The 21,343-nt window shown below is 35.5% G+C and overlaps 1 protein-coding gene across 7 annotated transcripts in view; it reads right to left on the minus strand.

Moving 5' to 3' along the window:
* Positions 1-21,343, minus strand: part of mast2 (microtubule associated serine/threonine kinase 2) — a 91,806-nt gene that overhangs the window by 10,968 nt on the left and 59,495 nt on the right. For 4 of the 7 annotated variants that reach the window (XM_051111505.1, XM_051111500.1, XM_051111507.1 and 1 more), the window contains 10 exons: positions 16,476-16,551; positions 15,383-15,403; positions 12,573-12,651; positions 11,501-11,655; positions 6,591-6,666; positions 5,041-5,250; positions 2,700-2,801; positions 1,739-1,871; positions 602-672; positions 407-516 (listed from right to left, as the gene is read on the minus strand). In XM_051111505.1, the coding sequence (XP_050967462.1) occupies positions 407-516; positions 602-672; positions 1,739-1,871; positions 2,700-2,801; positions 5,041-5,250; positions 6,591-6,666; positions 11,501-11,655; positions 12,573-12,651; positions 15,383-15,403; positions 16,476-16,551 (1,033 nt within the window). The remainder of the gene's footprint in view (positions 1-406; positions 517-601; positions 673-1,738; positions 1,872-2,699; positions 2,802-5,040; positions 5,251-6,590; positions 6,667-11,500; positions 11,656-12,572; positions 12,652-15,382; positions 15,404-16,475; positions 16,552-21,343) is intronic. The other 3 variants (XM_051111501.1, XM_051111503.1, XM_051111502.1) reach the window with 3 other exon arrangements.

Raw genomic sequence — 21,343 nt, forward strand, 5'->3', positions numbered from 1 at the left:
AGCCATACTTGTCTACTCCTGCATCAAAACAATGGTGGACTGTTCACAGCTCACTCAGAGTGGGTCCAAGGTAAGACGGTCATGTCAATCAACTATTGTGGGAGGGGCCTGTGCAGAACTATGTCATTCTGCCAAGAGTCTGAGAATGGCCTGATTTGAAAAAGGGTTTTTTTTGGATGGATGGATTTTTATCATTATAGGGTGGTTGTGTACACACACTGCTAACATGCATTTATGTTCAAACAACATGTAAAAGTGGATTTTGCATCCGATAACCCCTTTAATGGTCTCTTAACTCTATGATTATTGAAGAGTGGTGAAGATGGTGAATAGATGAATACAAATTTCAAAGCTCTTTTTAAATATTTTTAGTCATTGCTGTGGTAGTGAAATTCTATTGTCTCACCCATAGGCTCCATTACTGATGAGTTTGATGGTCTCGAAGTCTTCCTCACGTGGAGTTTTAGTTTTGGGTTGAGGTTGAGGCTGGAGTGGTTGTACGGTGGCTCCTCGACTCTGCACATAAACACAGGCACTTGGTCTTAGTTGAATGTTATTACACAGAGTCAAAAGAGTTATTGAAGACAATTCTATTACTCACGTCTGCGGAATCTGTCTCTGTCTCTGGTGTTTCAGGGTTACCACTGTCATAGCTGCTCAACTGGGCCATTTCTAGAAAGGAAAAGTGAAAAAATGGAATGAAGCCAACAGGTGTGATTGAAAAATAACATAAATGTCAATGTAGCTCCTGATTTAATACTACAAACCCAATAATTGCTTCACACAATCCCCAAAAGCTTTTGGACACTTATGCCACACTTAAAAATGTGTAAACGCATTAAATAACAAAATATCAAACCAGTGGACGGGTGTTTCTCTTCATCAGTCCAAAACAAGTCCAATAAAGTGCATCCATCCATAATGAAAAGTACCTCACATGGCTCCGGGGGTGGCGAATCAATGCATTTTTGTAAGAAAAAATATCCATATTTAAAATTTAATAAATCACTTTAATCTGGCTTGCGCTAACAGTTGTATACGGAAGTCTCTTTGGGCGAATGATGTATGACGTCAGTTTTGTGCATGAGCCGCTCAGGCGTGACAAACGCAAACGCGCCGTGGAGAAACCAAAACAAAACAACGGTCACAAATTATAAGTACAAAACAAGGATTTGTAAAGTAACTCGTCAGAGGATTTCAATATAAGCCAAGAGGGAACTGGTTTTCTTTTGCTAAAGTCAGAAAACCTTCTTTTGCTCCTGTAAACAAAAGTTGTTTTTTTTACGAGACTCACAGGCGTATACGCAACGCCGACGTTTTACACCATCCGTCCCAGAGCGACTTCTGAGTACAACTGTTAGTGCAAGCCAGATTAAAGTGATTATTACATTTTTAGATATGGATCATTTTCTTACAAAAAGGCATTGATTCGCTACAGGAGACCTTTATTCACCTCCTGGAGCAGTGTGAGGCACTTTTTATTATGTAAGAAAGCACTTCATTGGTCTTGTTTTGGACTGATGAAGAGAAACACCAACCCATTGTTATTGTAAAGCTTGGAAGTGCCAGGATAATTTTTAATGTAACTTCAACTGCATTCGTCTGAAAGAAGGAAGTCATATACACCTAGGATGCCTGGAGAGTGAGTAAACAATGGGCTCATTTTTGGGTGAACTAACCCTTTAAGTGTAGCCTTGTGTTCAAAAGCTTTTGAGGCCACTGTAGGTAGCATTCTTACCCTCAAGTGGATCCCTGGTGAGGCCCAGCTGGCTGATGATATATCGAGGGATGTCCGACTTGATGCCCTGCCCTTCTTTAGCATGACCTTCAGCAGCCTCTAACAGGTGGTAGAACTCCTCTGGATCAAACTCCTACAACATACACAGGGAGAAATATTTGTTCCTCAACTCAATCCCCAATCATTTAATTTATTCTATAGATGTTACTCTATAATAGATTAACATTAAAGTATTAGAAAATAATTTTTTAATGCTGTCCAGAATGGATCACACATCAAATACATCAGGAGAAAAATTTCAAATTATAATAAACTTAATACTTGTTTCTTTGATCCTGGTTGTAGACAAATATTTATAATCATTATATTCATTGGAGTTTATCAACATTTTCTAACAGGCTAAAAGGTCTTTTTCAGAGTCATGCACATAAAAAGATGTAAGTATTCTGTATTTTAATAAACTGTCATTTAAAAATGAAAGAATAAGAGCCAAACAAACAAACAAAAGACCCAACAAAGGCTAATATTACTGTCATTCATTTAATGAACACTTTCACATTTTTTGTTTGCTTATTCAGGCAGGTTTATCTCCAGGTGCCACACTGAGGTATTTGGGATGCATTGTGCACACATGAAGCAGAGCAAGTTAACAGCTCATTGCTCTCTCAGCTGCTGGTCCTCCATCAGTGCTGAGCTGTACTGTATGTTGTCATATTACTGAATGCACCAGATTACTCAAAATACACATGTGGCCACAGACTTGGAACCCTGCTGCTTCATATGGAAGTCAGCTTTTGTGTTTACATGTGTGTTTCCATAATCTCCAGCTGATTTTTTTCAATTGCTGTGCATTTTGAATCTTTACAATGTGGCTTTGATTGAACATGCACATTTCCTCCAGGTAAATCTAGCATTTTAATTATAGGGTACTAAGCATGGGCTTTAAATGATCAGTGCTTACCAAACACTCCAGCAGACGGGCGGGTCGGGCAATGATTATCATCAGCTTTTTAACCAGCTGGGTGACAAATGTCACCTCCCCACTTTCTGAGCGCTCATGAGCCTAGCAACAAACAGAAAAAACAATAGTTTTGAAATATCATACTAACACTAATCACAATATTCAATGTGTACTTTATGAACTGAATACTTTAATGATCTACTACATTTGAGCAATATACAAATTAGAGCACACTGAATGGAATATCATATTCTTCACTGTAATGCTTCCGTGACAAATGAGTAAAAAGCGATAGCAGTTGAGATTTTTGACACTCAAAGCACTACAATATAAGATAGTTGAATGAAGTGTACAAAGAGAGTACATAAAAAGGAAGCGTGTAAAAGGAGCAGAAAAAAGGAGTTCATCAATAGGATAGAGAAGAGCCGTTCAGAGTAGACGGTTAAACAGCCGGCTGACAGTAATAGAGCCATCTCTGACAGACAGCGCAGTCACCTCAGGGGATGTCTAATCAGCCTCTGAATTATTTATACAGGTAATGAAACCGCCAGCGAGTATAATAAAGGGTCTCTGCACTGAGTAAATACACTATAGACAGACAGAAGTAACAGCAATGAGAGATATAGGATGAGGGAGGGATTTGGTTTAGCACTCTTTAAACTAAACGAAATGAGACATCTATACTCAGCTATACATAAGGTCATTAAGGTCAAGCGTACATAAAGTCAATAGAAGATTCTCAGGATTCCTCTAGGGCCAGACGTCACGTTGATAGCCAGGTCAACTAAGTGACCCGGCCTTGAGATTGGCTCCTGTGGATTTTAATGATGCAACCATAGGAGACTGAATGATATAGACTGGTCATTTAAAAAGGTAAAACTACTCTGACCTTAAGACAGATGTCCAGTTTAATAAATAAAGCCAATAAACAAGGACAAAGAAAAAAGCAGGTCAATAGTGAAAGACCTTACAACAAGAAATTGGTTATGAGCCAATATTAGTGATTTTGTTTTGTTGATTGGTCAATATTAATTATATATTGCCAGACATTAAATTGTGCACATTTGTATTTTTTAATACAAAATAGTGTAGAATTATAATCACCATCATAGAATCAAACTTAGTATTGTATTGTTGGTATCACACAGAATGTTAACAACAGAGCATCCCTTTCATCATAAACTAAATTCTGTATTTTAAGTGTCACATACTAAAACTTTCACATTTTGACCTTCTACAATTCACATTTTGAAAGTTACAGTCCATGTTTTGAGTGTTAAATTGTCATGCCACTGGAGTGTCCACAATTCAACAACATAAAACAGCATCAATCAGACTATGACCTTGACTCAATGCAACTCTGCAAAGTAAAAACAATCAGGAACTCAACTGTTAGGTCCACATGGTTTCTGAGCGTGCTCTGCTCCCAGCGCTCTAAAATCTGATGAAGAACCTCCTCTTCCTCCAGCCGCCGCTGCCACGAAACGCAGGACATCCTCAGAGCGAGCGAGGAGGCGTTAAATGGAGAAGTCGTGAACGCTTTTCTGAGCGCACCTGCTGAAGATGCGGTTCATACCGCGATCCCCGTCTGGCCCACCTGTCACCATCGGCTTCCAAACTAAATCAGCCAATTAGCACGGGCTGGATGATGTCATCCCTGCTCGCCTGAATGCCAAGTACGGCTGCGGCGATGGCGCGGCGACTGCATGAGATCACAATGTGCACGTTTTCGATTCCGGCAGGCAACAGCAACGGGATGGTTATGGACAACCAACCGAAATAGGGGAAAACCCGACCTGATCCCTCCTCCCTCCTTTTCTCTCTCTCCCGCCCTGTCTCTCACTCCCCGCACCCTCCTCTTGGGTGCCTGGGATACTCATCCGTCACCATTGGTGGTTACTGGAGTGTGAAATTAAAATCAGGAAGGTGCTGCTCCCCCCTATTCTAACCCTATACAACAAACACACACTCTGGTACATTCCTGCACACACATGATTTGTGGACTCGGAATGGGACCTTTGGGAGTCATAACGTTGCCCCTGTGGCACTGTGACTGAGCTAATCAAGACATCAGCGACCTGCATCCTGACTAATGCAGATGTGACAGGTGACCACAGACCCAACACAAAAAAGAACGATCATCAGGGAACCAAAATCACATGAGGTAGAATTGTTGATGACAGCCCAGCTGTCCAGAGATGACCTCTGCCCTGATGTGATGACATCAGACATCAACACTTTGGCAGACATGGATTTATGTTTAGGGATCCACAAGAAAGACCTCGCATGACAAGGAGTCAATACTCTTGGAATAAATGGCGACAACTCTTTGCATACTCACATCTTGGTGTAGCTTCTCAAGGTTCTCCTGTAGTTCGTAGAAATACCGGGAGGTGATGAGACCCTCACGGGATTTGTCCAGGCAGTCCCGAGACAGTTCTATGACCTGGTGGTGGATGAAGCTCAGAACGCCGTCAGCTAAAGGCATGACTTTTTCAGGAGCTGAGGAGGATATGAAATCAGCCAGCCGAACCTCCATCTGAGCAGTAGCCTGTGGGACAGAAAGGTCCTGGTAAGGGTTGGGTTGAAACAAAGGCCAAGACATGGAGATAGATAGGCATCCAGCCACATGTGTACATTTATTCAAAAACAGTGTTTTTTTTTTCTTTGTTTTTTTTTTTGTTAAATCAAAAGAGTGTATTTCTGTATTTATGAAGACCCTTTCTCTGACACAATTCTGTTACAAATTATTTTACAGTATACTTGTTAAAAAAAATTATTCCGCATACAAAATAAAAGTTTGAGTTTGCCTAATATATATGTGTATGTACTGTGTGTAATTATGTGTATATATAAATACACACAAATTAATGTATATAGTTAAAAAGAAATATATGTTATGTACAAAATATATTTATATATAATATAAATTATATAAAAATTATACATTATACTTTTAAATATTTCTTAAATATATACATGAATGTGTTTATATTTATATATACATAATAATTAGACACAGTACAAACACATATTAGGCAAACTCAAACTTTTATTTTTATTGCGATTAATCTTTTGACAGTCCTAGTCTGTATACATTAATGCTAATCAGTGTCTGTTCTTATTTAAATTAATGTTAAATATTTTGTTTATTTATTATTTATTTTTTTATATGTTTATTTATTAATACACATTTTTATACCAATCAAATGTTTTTGGACAGTAAGATATTTAATGTTTTTTAAAGAAGTCTCTTCTGCTAACCAAGCCTGCATTTATTTGATCCAAAGTACAGCAAAAACAGTAACATTTTGAAATATTTTTACTATTTAAAATAACTTTTTTATTTGAATATATTTTAAAATGTAATTCTTGTGATTTCAAAGCTGAATTTTTATCATCATTACTCCAATCACATGAACCTTCAGAAATCATTCCAATATTCTGATAAAAGTATTAATTTCTATAATTGCTTAGAATTAGAAAGATTTCTGAAGGATCATGTGAAAAATTAGCTTTGATCACAGTAATAAATTACATTTTAAAATATATCCAAATACAAAGCAGTTCTTTTGAATACTAAAAATATTTCACAATATTACTAATTTTGCTGTATTTTAGATCAAATAAATGCGGGCTTGGTGAGCAGAAGAGACTTCTTTAAAAACATTAAAAACCTTACTGTCCAAAAACTTTTGACTGGTAGTGTGTATATATAACATATTTAATATGTATATTAATTAATTAATGAAATTTTTTCCTCTCTCTTTTCTGCCGCTACGTGTATTGATGCTCTGGCAATGCCATGTCTGAAAAAAGCCACCGTCTCGTGTGAAAATAAGGCTATCCAGTATCCTTGAGCTGTGCAAGTTCATCCATTTTAGATCTCACCTTAGGGAAACGCTCCTTGTAGACATGGTTCATCATGACGATCTCATGGTCAAATGATATGGGTGAACGTCCAGGGCTGAAGAAGAGAAAGAAACAAAAGTGGAAATCAAAAAATGTGACTTTTTTTTTTTTTTTTTTAAACTAATCATGTATTCTAAACCCTAATGTCCCTCTAGCAGATGTTGTTTGGTGGCCTATACCTGTAATCTAACGTGGATGATAGACTGGTGCACCTGTATTTTTTGACATATCCAACCTCATTCATGTCAAAGTACCATCTTCAATCAGAGACGCTCCACAGGGAATACAAAGATACCCAGCTTGTGAAGATAAGCGAGTATGTGTGCGTTTCAGTCAGGGACACAGATTACAGATGCAGCTGGGACTGCATGAGTCACTCCGGTTAGTAAAGGTAAGCTGGTCATGTGACCTTGAGGATGAGGTAATGCTATAAGTCATCAATCGAAGCCTCGCGCTCACTATTAAACCTCCAGATTGAATCAAAACATACTAACCATAGCACATCCGATCAACCTCCAGGGAAATGCGCCAACACACACACTTACACACTAAATTGGCTCATCTACAGGTATGTCAGTAACAATAAGCGACGGGGAGAAATATTCTAGTCAAATCTTCAACTTACTTGAGAGCCATTTCAATCAAAAATTACGATTGGATCACGGCTGCGCTAAAGGTTAACTCTGACAGAGATTGATTTGCAGCCGAAGGGAGCTGCATTAACAATCACACTGAGAATATTTCTCCTGCTGAGTGAGGTGGAGAGAAAAGACAAGGGAAATGAAAGGAAGAAAGTGCCTTAGAGCGATCCTCTACTTTTATTAAATAAAGGATTTAGTGTGTGCAAAGAATCGATGTGAACCTCCTGCGGCGCAATAACATTCTGCATTTAGACAGATGATAATTAGTGAATGTAATTATTTTGCTCTGACGGACGAAGAAATGTCCTCGCAGCCCCAAAAATCATCATGTTTTTGAGAAATGACCTTGTAAAAAGATTCTCATTATAGTTTCAAGCCAAATGGATTTAATTGAAGCAGAAGAAGATATTCTCTGCAGAAACATACTGGAAATAACAGAAAAATCCTTCAGGTCCCACAAATTCTTTGTTTTTTCAGCATTTTTGTGTATTTGAACCCTTTCCAATAATGATTAAATGATTTTGAGATTCATGTTTTCACACTGAGGACAACTGAGGGGCTCTTATGCAACTATTACAGAAGGTTCAAAAGCTCACTGATGCTTCAGAAGGAAACACAATACATTAAGAGCCTGGGGGTGAAAACTTTTGAACAGAATGAAGATGTACACATTTTTCTTATTTTGCCTAAATATCATGTTTTTTTTTCATTTAGTACTGCCATTCAGATGCTACAGAAGATACAGAAGATACCTGCATGTTTCCCAGAGAACAAAATAAGTTTTCACCCCCCGGCGCACAATGCATTGCGTTTCCTTCTGGAGCATCAGTGAGCGTTTGAACAGTGCATATGAGTCCCTCAGTTGTCATCAGTGTGAAAAGATGGATCTCAAAATCATCCAGTCATTGTTGGAGAGGGTTCAAAAACGAAAATGCTGAACAATTCAAAAATTTGTGGGATCTGAAGGATTTTTATGAAGAACAGCGATTTAACTGTTCAGGACAAACAAGGGACTCACTAACGACTATCACTATTTTTAAAAAAAAAAAAACAGCTGTGGATCATTCAGGTAACAACACAGTATTAAGAATCAAGCATATGTAAACTTTAGAACGGGGTCATTTTTATAAATTCAACTATTATTTTCTCCTGTGCAAAATGCACTTCCATGCTGATAAAATTTTTGAAAGATGTCTGTAACACTCACTAAGGCTGCATGTCTTTCATAAAAAAAAAAAAAAAAACAGTAAAAAAAATAATTTGTGAAATATTATTACAATTTATTTAAAAGCATTGATTTAAAATAAAAAAATTTTGTAGCACAGTATGCATTATGTCTGTATTGTATTCATAAACAAATGAAAAGTTATCTGAAAAGAATGAGAAGATGGATACTATCACATGGAACAAAAGGCAAACAAAGGAAGGGAATGAAAGAGAGAGAGGAGGGGAAGAGAGTGTGTAAATGTGTCACAGTTGAACACAGAAATGACCTCTAAATCCCTCCGAGGAGCTGGAAACCAGGGAAATCAGCTAGTTAATTGGCCGTGACAGAGTGGTCTGCACTAACACAAACACACACACAATTGGATGACATCACCAACAAAGCCACATACACCACCATAGTCATTTCAGACACATTCTGGCTTTATGAAAGTTTAATCAGAATTAACATGTTAATTTCAAGAAAGAAAAAAAGGCTTGGCTAGCCAGAAGAAATCCAGAAAGTGTCCGATGCATTCTGTTACTGAGCTCTTTATTAAAATAATATTCTAATCTCCAGCTACTGCTACCAAATCACTTGACATATGGATGATGGATGATGACCACTGTACGTTGAGCTCATTATTCCTCGAGTGTGTGTGTTTGAGTGAGTTAAAAGACGTAAAGAGAAAGAATGATGGAGAACCGTGTATGACCACTGCATGAAGAAGCGTCCCTGTCAATTCTCTCTGCATGTCTGCTGTCCGGGGCGTGAAATTAGCATAATACTGCTCCATTTCCTCATCTCTAATTAAGCAGTTCTAGCATCGACTGCGAATCCCCTCAACCTCCCCCTTCGCCTGGCTGTTTCATCCTTCTCTCCCTTCTTTCAACAGTAGAAATGGATAATCCTGGGAAGCTGTAATCTGTAAAATGGGGAAACAGCAAACCTCACTACCTCATCCAATATTTATGGATCTAATTCTGAAGTGCTGAACCCCCTGCTGAGTGTGTCTAGATACTAAAAGAGGCAAGGCCAGTGTTTCCTGAATAAGTCATCTTAACAGAAAGAGAGAAAGAGCCAGAGGGGAAAGAGAGAGAGAGGGAAGAAGAGAGATGTGTTTACAGATAAGAAGCTCATGAAGGAGGTCTCTTTCTTAGCATTGAGGAAGAAATGAGTCATTCTGTCAAGTCCTAGGCAGAAATTCTGAGTGACTACAAGAGTAATCATACAACTCTTCTGCAGAGAGAAAGAAAGTGGACAGGAAGAATCCAAGTCACATAAAAAAAAATCAAAAGAAAAAATTAGTGCTGTTAATTTTTCCAGTTTAACAGCGTTAAAAATATTTACCGTAGGGACGGGTCTATGGTTAACCACCCCACTCACAACTGCTGATTCTCTTTTTTTTCTTGACAAGAAGTGCATTTATTTAGTTGCAGAATGTCTTTAAGACCAAATCAAATGGTAGAATTTTCAGACACGCACTCCAACCTTACCTTATTACCAGGTGCTCGCAGCATGCACAAATGTGGCTTACCTTTAAGGATTCATCTGTATTTAATTTAGTAGTGTTTGATCACTTTATTTAATTTCTGTATTTTCTACTTGAAGGGCACAGGTAAATAATGTGTTTATGTGAAGATTGTTCAAGATATTTTGTAAAATCTAATAAATGTTCAAATTGTAATGTTGAATAGTCAATGGTTAAATATTAGGTAAAAAACAAACAACAAAAAAAAACAATTTTCTAGAGACATCTGTAATATTGGTATCAGCACTACTTACTTTTATTCATTTTTTTTTTTTTTTTCAACAAATATTAAAAATATACTGTGTTGCTACAATAAATATATAATAATGCTATATAAAAGCATATTTAAAAACTTTAATGTAAATCTGTGATTAACTTGTTTTGTTTTTTTTTTTTTTTAGCTTTTTTAAGCGATTGACAGCACTTGGATAGCATGGCATATTTCTTGGATATTATTTTTAGTAAACAATGCACATTTCCATTATCATTTCACAATAACCAAGATGAATTTGGACATTTAACTAGTTTTTTGTTTTCAATATCGGTAGTGGTAATTTTCATACTCTCATTTTTTTTTTAAATCACAACATTAAAGTAAGTAGATTTTAATTAAATCAGAATAAAGGCTGTATGTTATGACATTTTTGGGGATATTATTTTTTGGACATTTGGACATTTATTTGGTAATTTTCATTATTCTCTGTGCTTTTTCTTTTATGCCAAAAGTCATTAGAAGATCATGTTCCATGAAGATATTTTGTAAATTTCCTACCGTAAATATATCAAAACTGAATCTTTGATTAGTAATATGCACTGCTGAGAATTTCATTTGGACAACTTTAAAGGTGATTTTCTCAATATTTTGATGCTTTTGTACCCACAGATTCCAGATTTTTAAATAGATGTATTTTGGCCAAATATTGTCCTATCCTAACAAAACATACTTCATACTTCAAAGCTTAGTTATTCAGGTTTCAGATGGTGTATAAATCTCAATTTAAAAAAACTGCCCCTTTTGACTGGTTTTGTGGTTCAGAGTCACAAATATATAATTTTATAACCTGTATAAGTTTTTATAAATTTTTAATTTAGTAATTACAGATTTTTCTTTTTTTTTTGCTTTGCAGTAATGAGAACCGGAGGACTCAATTCATTTCACAATGGAAAAAAATATAATAGATTTCTTATGCAAACAAAGTTATTTCTTTTTTTATTTCAGGTTGAAATACAACTTGGACACAATGACAGGCAGAGAAAAGCATGACAGCAGAGGAGTGAAGAGGCATCAATGTGAAGGGCACAAAGGCTGAATAACATGTCTGCTACCTTAGAGGAGTCAAGAGAGTCTAGAGAATGAGGTGTGGCAGTTTCCTGTCAGAGCTCAAGGTTTGGCTTTTAAGAGTGAGTGAGTGAGAGCCTGAGGGCCCAGCTGACATCACAAACTCACAACGTCATGTTCGCTTGAAGGGCAACTTTTGATTGCTGCGAAATGGGAATCTGTAAGTGTTTGTACCTGAGACTGCGGGAGCGTGGCCGCATGGCTGGAGACCTTCTCCCGTCCTCATCCGTGATGCTCTCCGAGCTGAAGTGTTTGGTGAGGAAATGCAGCTCATCTGCGGTGGGCTGGAAGGGCAACTGGTGCAGCTTCTCCTGAGATGAACATGATGACTGTGAGAAGCAGAGAGGGAGGGATTACAAGGATAGAAGGCATTGCATAGGCTGCCCTGACTGTCAATCAACCGCCTTTGTCGGCATAATGGTGTTGATTGTTAATTTGACTATTGGCGATTTTTTTTTTCCTTAAAACATTTAGGCCAAATGGAAAAACCAAAACTTAAATTTAAATTTAACTACAGTAATATAGCCATTTTAAGAAAATGTCCAGGTTAAATAAGTTACTAATCATTTTTTGAAAGGAAATGAAGCCTAATTTTAGGACCATTAAGCCTTTCTGCATTGTGACATTATTTAACTTCTTATTTTAATACTAAAAGTAAAAAAAAATCATTCCCATTACTATAACATAATGATAATTAAAATAATGTCACATTGGAAAAAATCTTAATGACCCTAACAATAGACTCCATTTTCATTATAATATAATTTCCAGACATTTCCTAGGAGTTTTTGTGAGCTTCACCCAATTAAAAAAAAAACGACATTTGTTCTTAATCACTAGATTTTCCTCCCTTTGTTTTTGGAGCTGAAAAAAAGCTCTGCAGCCTTCAGAATAAAATTCTGGCCTAAACTGAAAAATGTCTTTTTATGTTTCTGCAGAGGCTTGTGCGGTTTGAACTGATTCCCCGATGAAAGCAACAGCCAGACTGAGTTACAGTCAATTTTCGGGGACAGAGCTCTTTTGAAGTGAATGCACTGATATGAAGCCACTGGCTTCACTTTAGGCTAAACTGAGCTGCTTTGTACCTAAAGTTTATCCCACTGTAGGGTCAATAGGATAAACCTTCTGGGCAAGTTAAGGCTTGGGATCAAATGCAATACCAAACAGTGATGCATATATCTGAGGATTGATACAACACAGAGGGACTACAGAAAGAACATGAGCACAAACACATGCAGACACTCACCGAGACTGTTGAACTAGGGGTGTTGGTTCCATAGCCAGAGGATGGCAGAGAGGCGAGAGACCAGCGTCGACCATCCGTCCTAAAAGGTTATATGAGGGAAAGGTCAAAACCTGTTCTTTACAAATGAATGCTGGTATTCTTCAAAGCAATTAGGACCAATAGAAATAAGCAGCAGACAGTCAAGCATAAATATCACATAATCAGAGCAGAATAAAACACCACTGATTATATCCACAATAACTGACATTTAAACAATAAACAGTAATGATGATTATTACATTCAACTGTGCAGCTCAATAAGGCTTGCATACAAGAGCCATAAGCATCTGCAGTAATGGCTAAGCTCCCCGTACAGGAAATTGCGTGTACTTTTATTGCAGATACACACCTTTTTTTAATGCAAATAGCAGTGTGAATTCACTATACGTGGCATGAGGGCTTTTATCACACAACAGGTTCACTTATCTCTCAAGCACATGAACTAATGACATTAGGACTTCATTATTGTCACTTTACTTTGACAAAATAACTTTACATAATTAATTTGACCCCTGATTGCACAAAACATACACAAGACTATAATGATTTTAATACCTATTACAAATAAGCAAACAAGCAAATGAGACATTCAAAAAACACTAGTGTTCAAAAGTTTGGTGTTAGGAACTTTTTCTTTTGTGAAAGAAATTAACTCCTATATTCAGCAAGGGTGCATCAAACTAATTAAAAGAGGCTGTAAAGACATTTTTAATGTTTTCTATTTCAAATAAATGCTGTTCTTTTTAAAAAACTCACTATGAAAGAATTAAAAAATTACGTTTTTTCACAAAAATATTAAGCAGCACAACTGTTTTTACAATTCTGATAATAATAAGAAATGTTTCTTGACCAGTAAACCAGCATATCAGAATGAATTGTGACACTTAAGATGGAGTAATGGCTGCTGAATTACAGGAATTAATTATATTTTGATATATATTGAAATAGAAAACAGTTATTACAATATTACAATTACAGTAATAATTCAAAATATTACTGTTTTTGCTGTATTTCTCATTAAAGAAATGCAGCCTTGGTAATTATAAAAATTATATTAAAAAAAAGTAATTAAAGTAAAAGAAATTACACAAACCAAACTTTTGATTGATAGTGTATAAACAAATCATTTTAATGCAAAAATATTCCACAAGAAAACACATATACAAAATAACAAAATATACCCTCATTTTTTTCCAACTCTTTCCCCGCCAAACACAAATTATCCAGGTTTCCATGTTTTCAATGCTATACAAGTTTTTGAACAGTAAGATTTTTTTTAATGTTTTTAAATCTCTTCTGCTCACCAAGCCTGCATTTATTGGATCCAGAGTGCAAATATTTTGTTAAAATTTGGAAACAGTTATACAATTAAAAATTAAATGAAAAAACTTTTCTATTTGAATATATATTTTAAAATGTAATTTATTCCTGTGATTTCAAAGCTCCAGCCATATGATACTTTTATTCTAATATTCTGATATGTTGCTCAAAAAACATTATATTATTATAATGTTATATATTATTATTATTATGTTAAAAACAGCTGAGTAGAATTTTTCAGGTTTCTCTGATGAATATAAAGTTCGGAAGAGCAGCATTTATCTGAAATAGAAAATTTTGTAACATTATAAATGTTTCTGTCATCACTTTTGATCAATTTAAAGAATCCTTGCTAAATAAAAGTATTAATCTCTATAATTAGAAAAAAAAAACTTTGATGTTTGCATCTTTGTATTTATCAAAGAATCCTTGAAAAATATACTCAACTGTTTTAAATATTGAAATATAATAATAATAATAATAAAAAAAATGCTTCTTGAACAGCAAATCAGCATATTAGAATGATTTCTGAAAGATCATTTGACACTGAATACTGGAGTAATGATGCCGAAAATGCAGCTTTGATCACAGGAATAAATTACATTTTAAAATATTTTCAAACAGAAAATAGCTATTTTAAATAGTAAAAATATTTCAAAATTTTACTGCTTTTGCGGTACTTTGGATCAAATAAATGCAGGCTTGGTGAGCACAACAGAAATCTAAAAAAATAAAAAATAAAATAAAATAAAATTTCTGTTCAAAACCTTTTGACTGGTAGTGCACACTCGCACTCGAGGGCGCTATCTCCTGAACAAGTCCAGAATCTCTTGATTAAAAAACACAAGCGAGGAAGATGCAGAAATGAGCGATCTCACATATAAGATGATGCATATGAAAAATAATGCGATGATCAACAACAAACAACATATAACTGAAATGTTGATCCAAAAAGTGGTAAAAGAACTGTGAAGCTTTGGGAGTGTTGATGAAAGCAATCTACTGCATCGTTGCTTTGATCATAGTACTGAATATGATCCAGATGTAGTATTTGATAAAAATGCTAAAAATTATTTTCTCATCTTTTTGCTCAAAATGTTACTTTTTTATGAAACTTATGATCAAAAACTCTGGCAGGGAAAGAGTTAGGTATTTATTTATTTTGATGAAACATCAAACAATTTATGCAAAGCCCAGAAATCTGTGGAATATTTTTGAAGATTAAATATCAGTTCTAAGCACACAGTCAAGCTGTTTGTATCCAGCCAGCTGAATGAGGTAGGATGATTAATAATTTATCATTCCAATACATAAATGAAGTTGTCAGAGATGTTTTTAAATAGATATGGGCTGTCAGCTTTAATAAAATGGAAACATGATGGTTGGTGTAAACAGCCATGCTGAAAGCACACACAGGAAGTGATGTTGTAAAGGAAGCGGGTGATCATTACCTGTCAGCCCTGTGTCCATGGCTGTATGGAAGAAAGTAAAACATTAAAAAGTGATGCTGTGAGGGCATCTATGTGTGTGTGTGTGTGTGTGTGTGTGTGTGTGTATATGCACCGATCTAATGTATTGATCTAATACCTCTTGCTCACGCTGCACACAGAATTCATATACACCCAAACTAGATTCCTATCTCCAAAATCATTTGCATTACCAGAACACCTTACTTTGTCCATTAGGTGGCACTGTTGGTCCATGAGCATTTTGGACTGGATGACTCAATGGTCTTGCTCTATGGCTGACATTCAAACGAATCCTTTTAATTAAGCCTGGGGTCATCAGCTCTGTGTGTTCTCTCCCAGTTGTTAAAGCATTACCATCTTTTGCTGCTCAATTACCAATTCAGATTCATTCATTACCATTCCTGGTGTCATTATTCAGAGCCACAGTGAAGGATTATGGGATATTACAAATTAATTGAAAGTGGGGTGCTTAATAACCAGCAGATGAGAAGCAAACTATGACAACAATATTTGCAAGAAGAGCAAAAAGATATTACTTGCTCTGTGCTGGCTCAAACTTTAATTTGCAAACATTTTAGACCACCGTAAAAAATTTTTAGAACTCACTCCCAGAAATGTGGAGTATTTTATGATTAAATTAAATGCTGATAAACTGTGCACTGTTGGAAAAAAACAATTGTTGAGTCAAATAATTTGTTACCCGACTGCCTTAAAATTTTAAGTTCAGTCAACTCAAAAAAGTTTAGTCAACTTGAAATGTTAAGTTGTACTAAGTTTAGTTATACTAACTTACATATTTGAGTTTATTCAACTTAATTTTAAGGCAGGTGGGTAACAAGCTCAACTTTTAAGTTTAACAAACCAATTTTTTTTGTTTAGTCAACTCAAATATCTAAGTTGTCACTTAGTACAACTTAACATTTCAAGTTGACTAAACTTATTTGAGTTGAAAACCTAAAAATTTTAGGGCAGCAGGGTAACACATTTTTTAAATTGACAACAAATCGTCAACAAATTGTTTTTTTTGTTTTTTTACAGTGTGGGAGATTGACCTTTGACCTGTAATGTCACTCACCTGCGAGCTGGAACAAAGGAGAAGTGGGCCGCAGTGTTTGGAGAGAAATTACGTGGGCTGTCCAATGGGCTGCTTCCTGAAAGAGACCAAAAATGTGACATTTAGGAAATTATTCACAACAGTCGAGTTCAGCCACCCATTATCAGGCCAAACCGGCACAAATAATTATCAAAATATGCATTGGCATCATACTCCAGGCCACCAGAAGACATAAGTAAACGCAATTGCCCTAAGGTTCTCACCTCTTCTATCCTGCTGATCTTTCCCATTTATTTTATTCATCAAAGCCCTTTTACGATAACAAAACCCTTTAGAAAAGTGGGCTTCTTATGTAGGCTGCATTGAGACCAGAGGTACAGGGATAAAACACACTTTGATCACAGGTCTTTTTTATTCTCCTGCACAGCTCTCTGAGAATAGATTAGTGCTTAGTGAAGCACTTACAGTGTTTAAGTGCTTTAGACATCAGGCCTCTCCATCAAAAATGCCTCAAGTGGAGTGATATTGCATAATGAATGTTATTTAATGATTTGCAGACCATGAGCAAAGAATGTTTTTTGATTAACTCCAGCTCAAATTCATATTCAGGGGATTTTGCCAAGAACACAGTCTTTATCTCTATCCCAGTGGTATTTAAATCGCAAGATGATTTCATATCCTGAGCTCTTTCACAGTGTGGTACATTTTTACATCATAATTTAAGATTAAACAGATTAAAACATACATGAGTGCTATGACTATTGTTACTAGATAAAAAAGAAAAAAAGAAAAAAATTCATGTGTGAATTAAGGAGCACAGATACAGGTATCATCAATCAACCCAGTCAATCCGAGCAACGGGGCGCCCCTATCTGGACTGTGTGGTATGGCTCGGGTCACAATCCCCCATGCATTAATCATGCATTAATGCATTCGTCAAGCGGTCTATGCCAAATCTTAAATATTAATGAGAGCATAATTCTTTGTCAGGAAGTAACTGTAGGAACAGCTGCGCACAGCTGGACTGGGACACGGAGCGGTGTGGATCTGTCACGGAGATACATTCATTTAAAGGAGAATTCTGTGTAGGAGACGGCACAATGGTGTTCTACACGGTGAAGCACCTGCTTATTTTTCATCACGAAGACTGAAGGGTTCGCTGAGGAGATGCAGACACCCTCTCGTACCATGCACAGCCGAAAGAAGAAAACCAATCAGCACCCTGTTGAATTACACATGCTACGTTCACACCACAGCTGAATGTGGTACAGATGAGGTTTTTGGATGAGAGTGAAAAATCACACAGAATCTGACATTTTCAACTTTCATATGTGGAAATATACCGCATACTGATTTTTTAAATGTGACTTTAATATGAACACAGAGGAATTCATGCAACGCTTCAGTCACTTTAAGTCGGCATTCTTCAGAACTGTACATTTAATTTATCCTTCCTTCACTCATTTTACATTGCTCAATATAAATAATATACAGAAAGGTCCAAAAAATACAATCGTTTTACAGATCAAATGTTGTGACACTTGCTTTAAAAAGTGTTAAAATATTAATGATAATCATAAAGCATAGTAAATATATAGCAGTAAATAAAATAAATACAATTTTAAATTAAATAATTAAGTTAAACAATTCAATAAAATAAATAATATGCAATTTATTAGATTGAATTAAATAATTAAATAAAAATAATTCAGTGAAATAAATACTAATAAATAAATAAATAAAAATAATTAATTAAATAAAATATTAAATAACTAATAATAATTTTAACAAATACGGAGGAAAACCTGAAGAGACAAAGGGTGTTGGATAAATACAATGACATCAGGCTTTGTTTTTATCCGGGTAGCAGGACAGAAAAACTGCTGCTAAAACATATCAGTACAAAACATTTTAATGTGTTCTTATATAAGTTTCTTATGCTCATCAAGGCTGCATTTATTTAATCAAAAATCCAGAAAAAACAGCAATATTTTGAAATATTATTTCAATGTAAAATAACTTTCTTATGTGAATATATTTTAAAATAAAATTTATTCCTGCAATGCAAAGCTACATTTTCAGCATCATTACTCCAGCCTTCAGTGTCACATAATCCTTCAGAAATCATTCTAATATGCTGATTTATTATCAATACTGAAAACGATGATAATTTTAGGATTCTTTAATAAATAAAAAGTTACAAAGAACTACATTTATTTAAAATAGAAATCTTTTGTAACAATATTAACTACCATTTAAAAGTTTGTGTTCAGTACAATTTTGTTCTTTCTTTTTTTCTTTTAATAAATTAATACTTTCATTCACCAAGGAAGTGCTAAATTGATAAAAAGCGATAGCAAAGACTTCTAGTTTGAATAAATGCTGTTCTTTTGAACTTTTTATTCATCAAATCCTGAAAAAAAAGAACCACAGGTTTCAAAAAAAATATTAAGCAGCACAACTGTTTCCAGCGTTGATAATAAAAGTAATAAAAGAGAATATTAGAATGATTTCTGAAGGATCATGTCACACTGAAAACTGGAGTAATGGCTGATGAAAATTCAGCTTTGCATCACAGGAATGCATTATATTTTAAAATATATGAAAAAAGAAAACCATTATTTTAAACTGTAATAATATTTCACAATATTACTGTTTTTCTGTATTTTTGATAAAGTAAATGCAGCCTTGATGAGCATAAGAGAATTCTTTAAATAACATTAAAAATCTTACTGATTCCGGTATCCAGTTTCCCCCCCCCACAGAGTGATCAATATTTATTTTTTTTTTTTTACACAGATCAATCTAATATGCTTACAGAAACAGCAGTGTCACAGCAGCAGTGACTTCTCGTCTTGCCTTAAGTATAATGACACCTTACAAAGCACTGCACTATTTAATTCTTGTGCTGCTGGTGTCAAAACCTGGCAAACATCTTCCTGAAACAGACTGTAATGAGTGCAGTGTGGCAGTGGAAACCCCCTGTTGACTGTGCTCAGTTGAGTTTGAAATAATTTAGCCTCCACTGCTTCTGTTGGCAGTTGCATTAGAATGCTGCTAATGGCTTTGAAGTGCTTAAAATGAAGCCGCATTTGGGTTAATGTTCCATTTTAGATTTGTTCATTTAAATATTGCAAGCACACAACTTCGAGTGAAGCCTCCCAAAATGCTCGATGCAGTACGGACAAAAACAGTGTTCCAATCAAAACTCATGTGGGTTACATCAGGACTGAGCACTACAAAGCATAACATCATTATAAAAGCCCTGAATTTGTATTCTAGTGCAATGCTAGTGCAGTGTCAAACTGAGCTATTGCTGTCTCCTTTCACACCGCACTGTGTACTGGTGGTTTAATCCAGTAATTCAGTGAGTACATTAAGTTGACAAGCAGACGTCAATGATTAGAACTGCAGTACATTATTTATCATTTTAAGAGCCTTGCTGAACAGTGCAAGCATGATCTGTGTGCTTTATATACGCTCATGACTTATAATCAGTTATAAACACACATCTAGTCATCACTTTAATCTCTCTTTCCACACACACACAGAAAGGGAGTATGTCTGCTGGTTTGACAGCTGATCTCTCCATTTCTCTTTGCAGCTTAGATTTTCCACAAAGTGGAAGTGACACAAGGGATACACCCACTGGAGCAGAAACACTTTTATTAAGTGTTTTATCACCAGCTTCAGCTTTATTAAAGCATTACTGTGACAACTGCAGTGATACAAAATGCTTTGCAAAGTATTAATCTTCACAATAACACAATAACCAATTATTTAACTAATGTTAAGCATGTTAATTAAAGGAATAGCTCACTTCCAGAACAAAAATGTACAGATAATGCACTCTCGTCATCCAAGATGTTAAGGTCTTTCTTTCTTCAGCCGTCAAGAAATTATATTTTTTGAGGAAAACATTTCAAGATTTCTCTCCATATAGTGGACTTCTATGGTGCACCCTAGTCTGAACTTCCAAAATGCAGTTTAAATCTATCTAGCGAAACGTTTGGTTATTTTCTAAAATAATTTTTTGATTTGTATGCTCTAACCGCAAACGCTCGTCTTGGTCTAGCTCTGTTGTGTATTCCTGTTTATGAAAGTTAGGGTATGTCGAAAAACTCCCATCTCATTTTCTCCTCTAACTTCAAAATCATCCTACATTGTAGAAGCACTGACCCAGTGTTTACAAAGTGAACATGCAAAGAAGATTAAACACCCTTTACAAAAAAAGGTAAAACAGCAATTTTGAAGTTGGAGAAGAAACTGAGACGGGAGTTTTTCGACATACCCTAACTGTATTTGACCCGGAATGCGCAAAGTTCACGCAGAGCTAGACAAGACGAGCATTTGAGGTTGAAAAGTATATAAATTGTCTTTTTTTTTTTTTTTTTTTTTTTTTTTTTTTTTTTGTAGAAGCTCGCTAGATAAGACCCTTCTTCCTCAGCTGGGATCGTTTAATCTGCATTTCAGAAGTTTAAACTCACGCCACCATTTAAGTCCACTATATGGAGAGAAATCCTGAAATGTTTTCCGCAAAAAACAATTTCTTCATGACAAAAAAAGAAAGACATGGGGGTGAGTACCTTACGTGTAAATTTTTGTTCTGGAAGTGAACTTCTCCTTTAATACCCAGGGTAAAACAGCAATGTAGGATGACTTTGAAGTTGACGGAGAAAATGAGATGGGAGTTTTTCGACATACCCTAAATATCATAAACAGGAATACACACAGAGCTAGACCAAGATGAGCGTTTACGGTTAAAAAGTATACAAATCGTAAATTATTTTAGAAAATAACCAAACGTTTGGCTAGATAAGACCCTTCTTCTTCAGCTGGGATCATTTAGAGCCTGCATTTAAACTGCATTTTGGAAGTTCTGACTCAGG

This window comes from Labeo rohita, chromosome 6 (genome assembly GCF_022985175.1).
Source record: "Labeo rohita strain BAU-BD-2019 chromosome 6, IGBB_LRoh.1.0, whole genome shotgun sequence".
In the NCBI taxonomy this organism is placed as follows: Eukaryota; Metazoa; Chordata; class Actinopteri; order Cypriniformes; family Cyprinidae; genus Labeo; species Labeo rohita.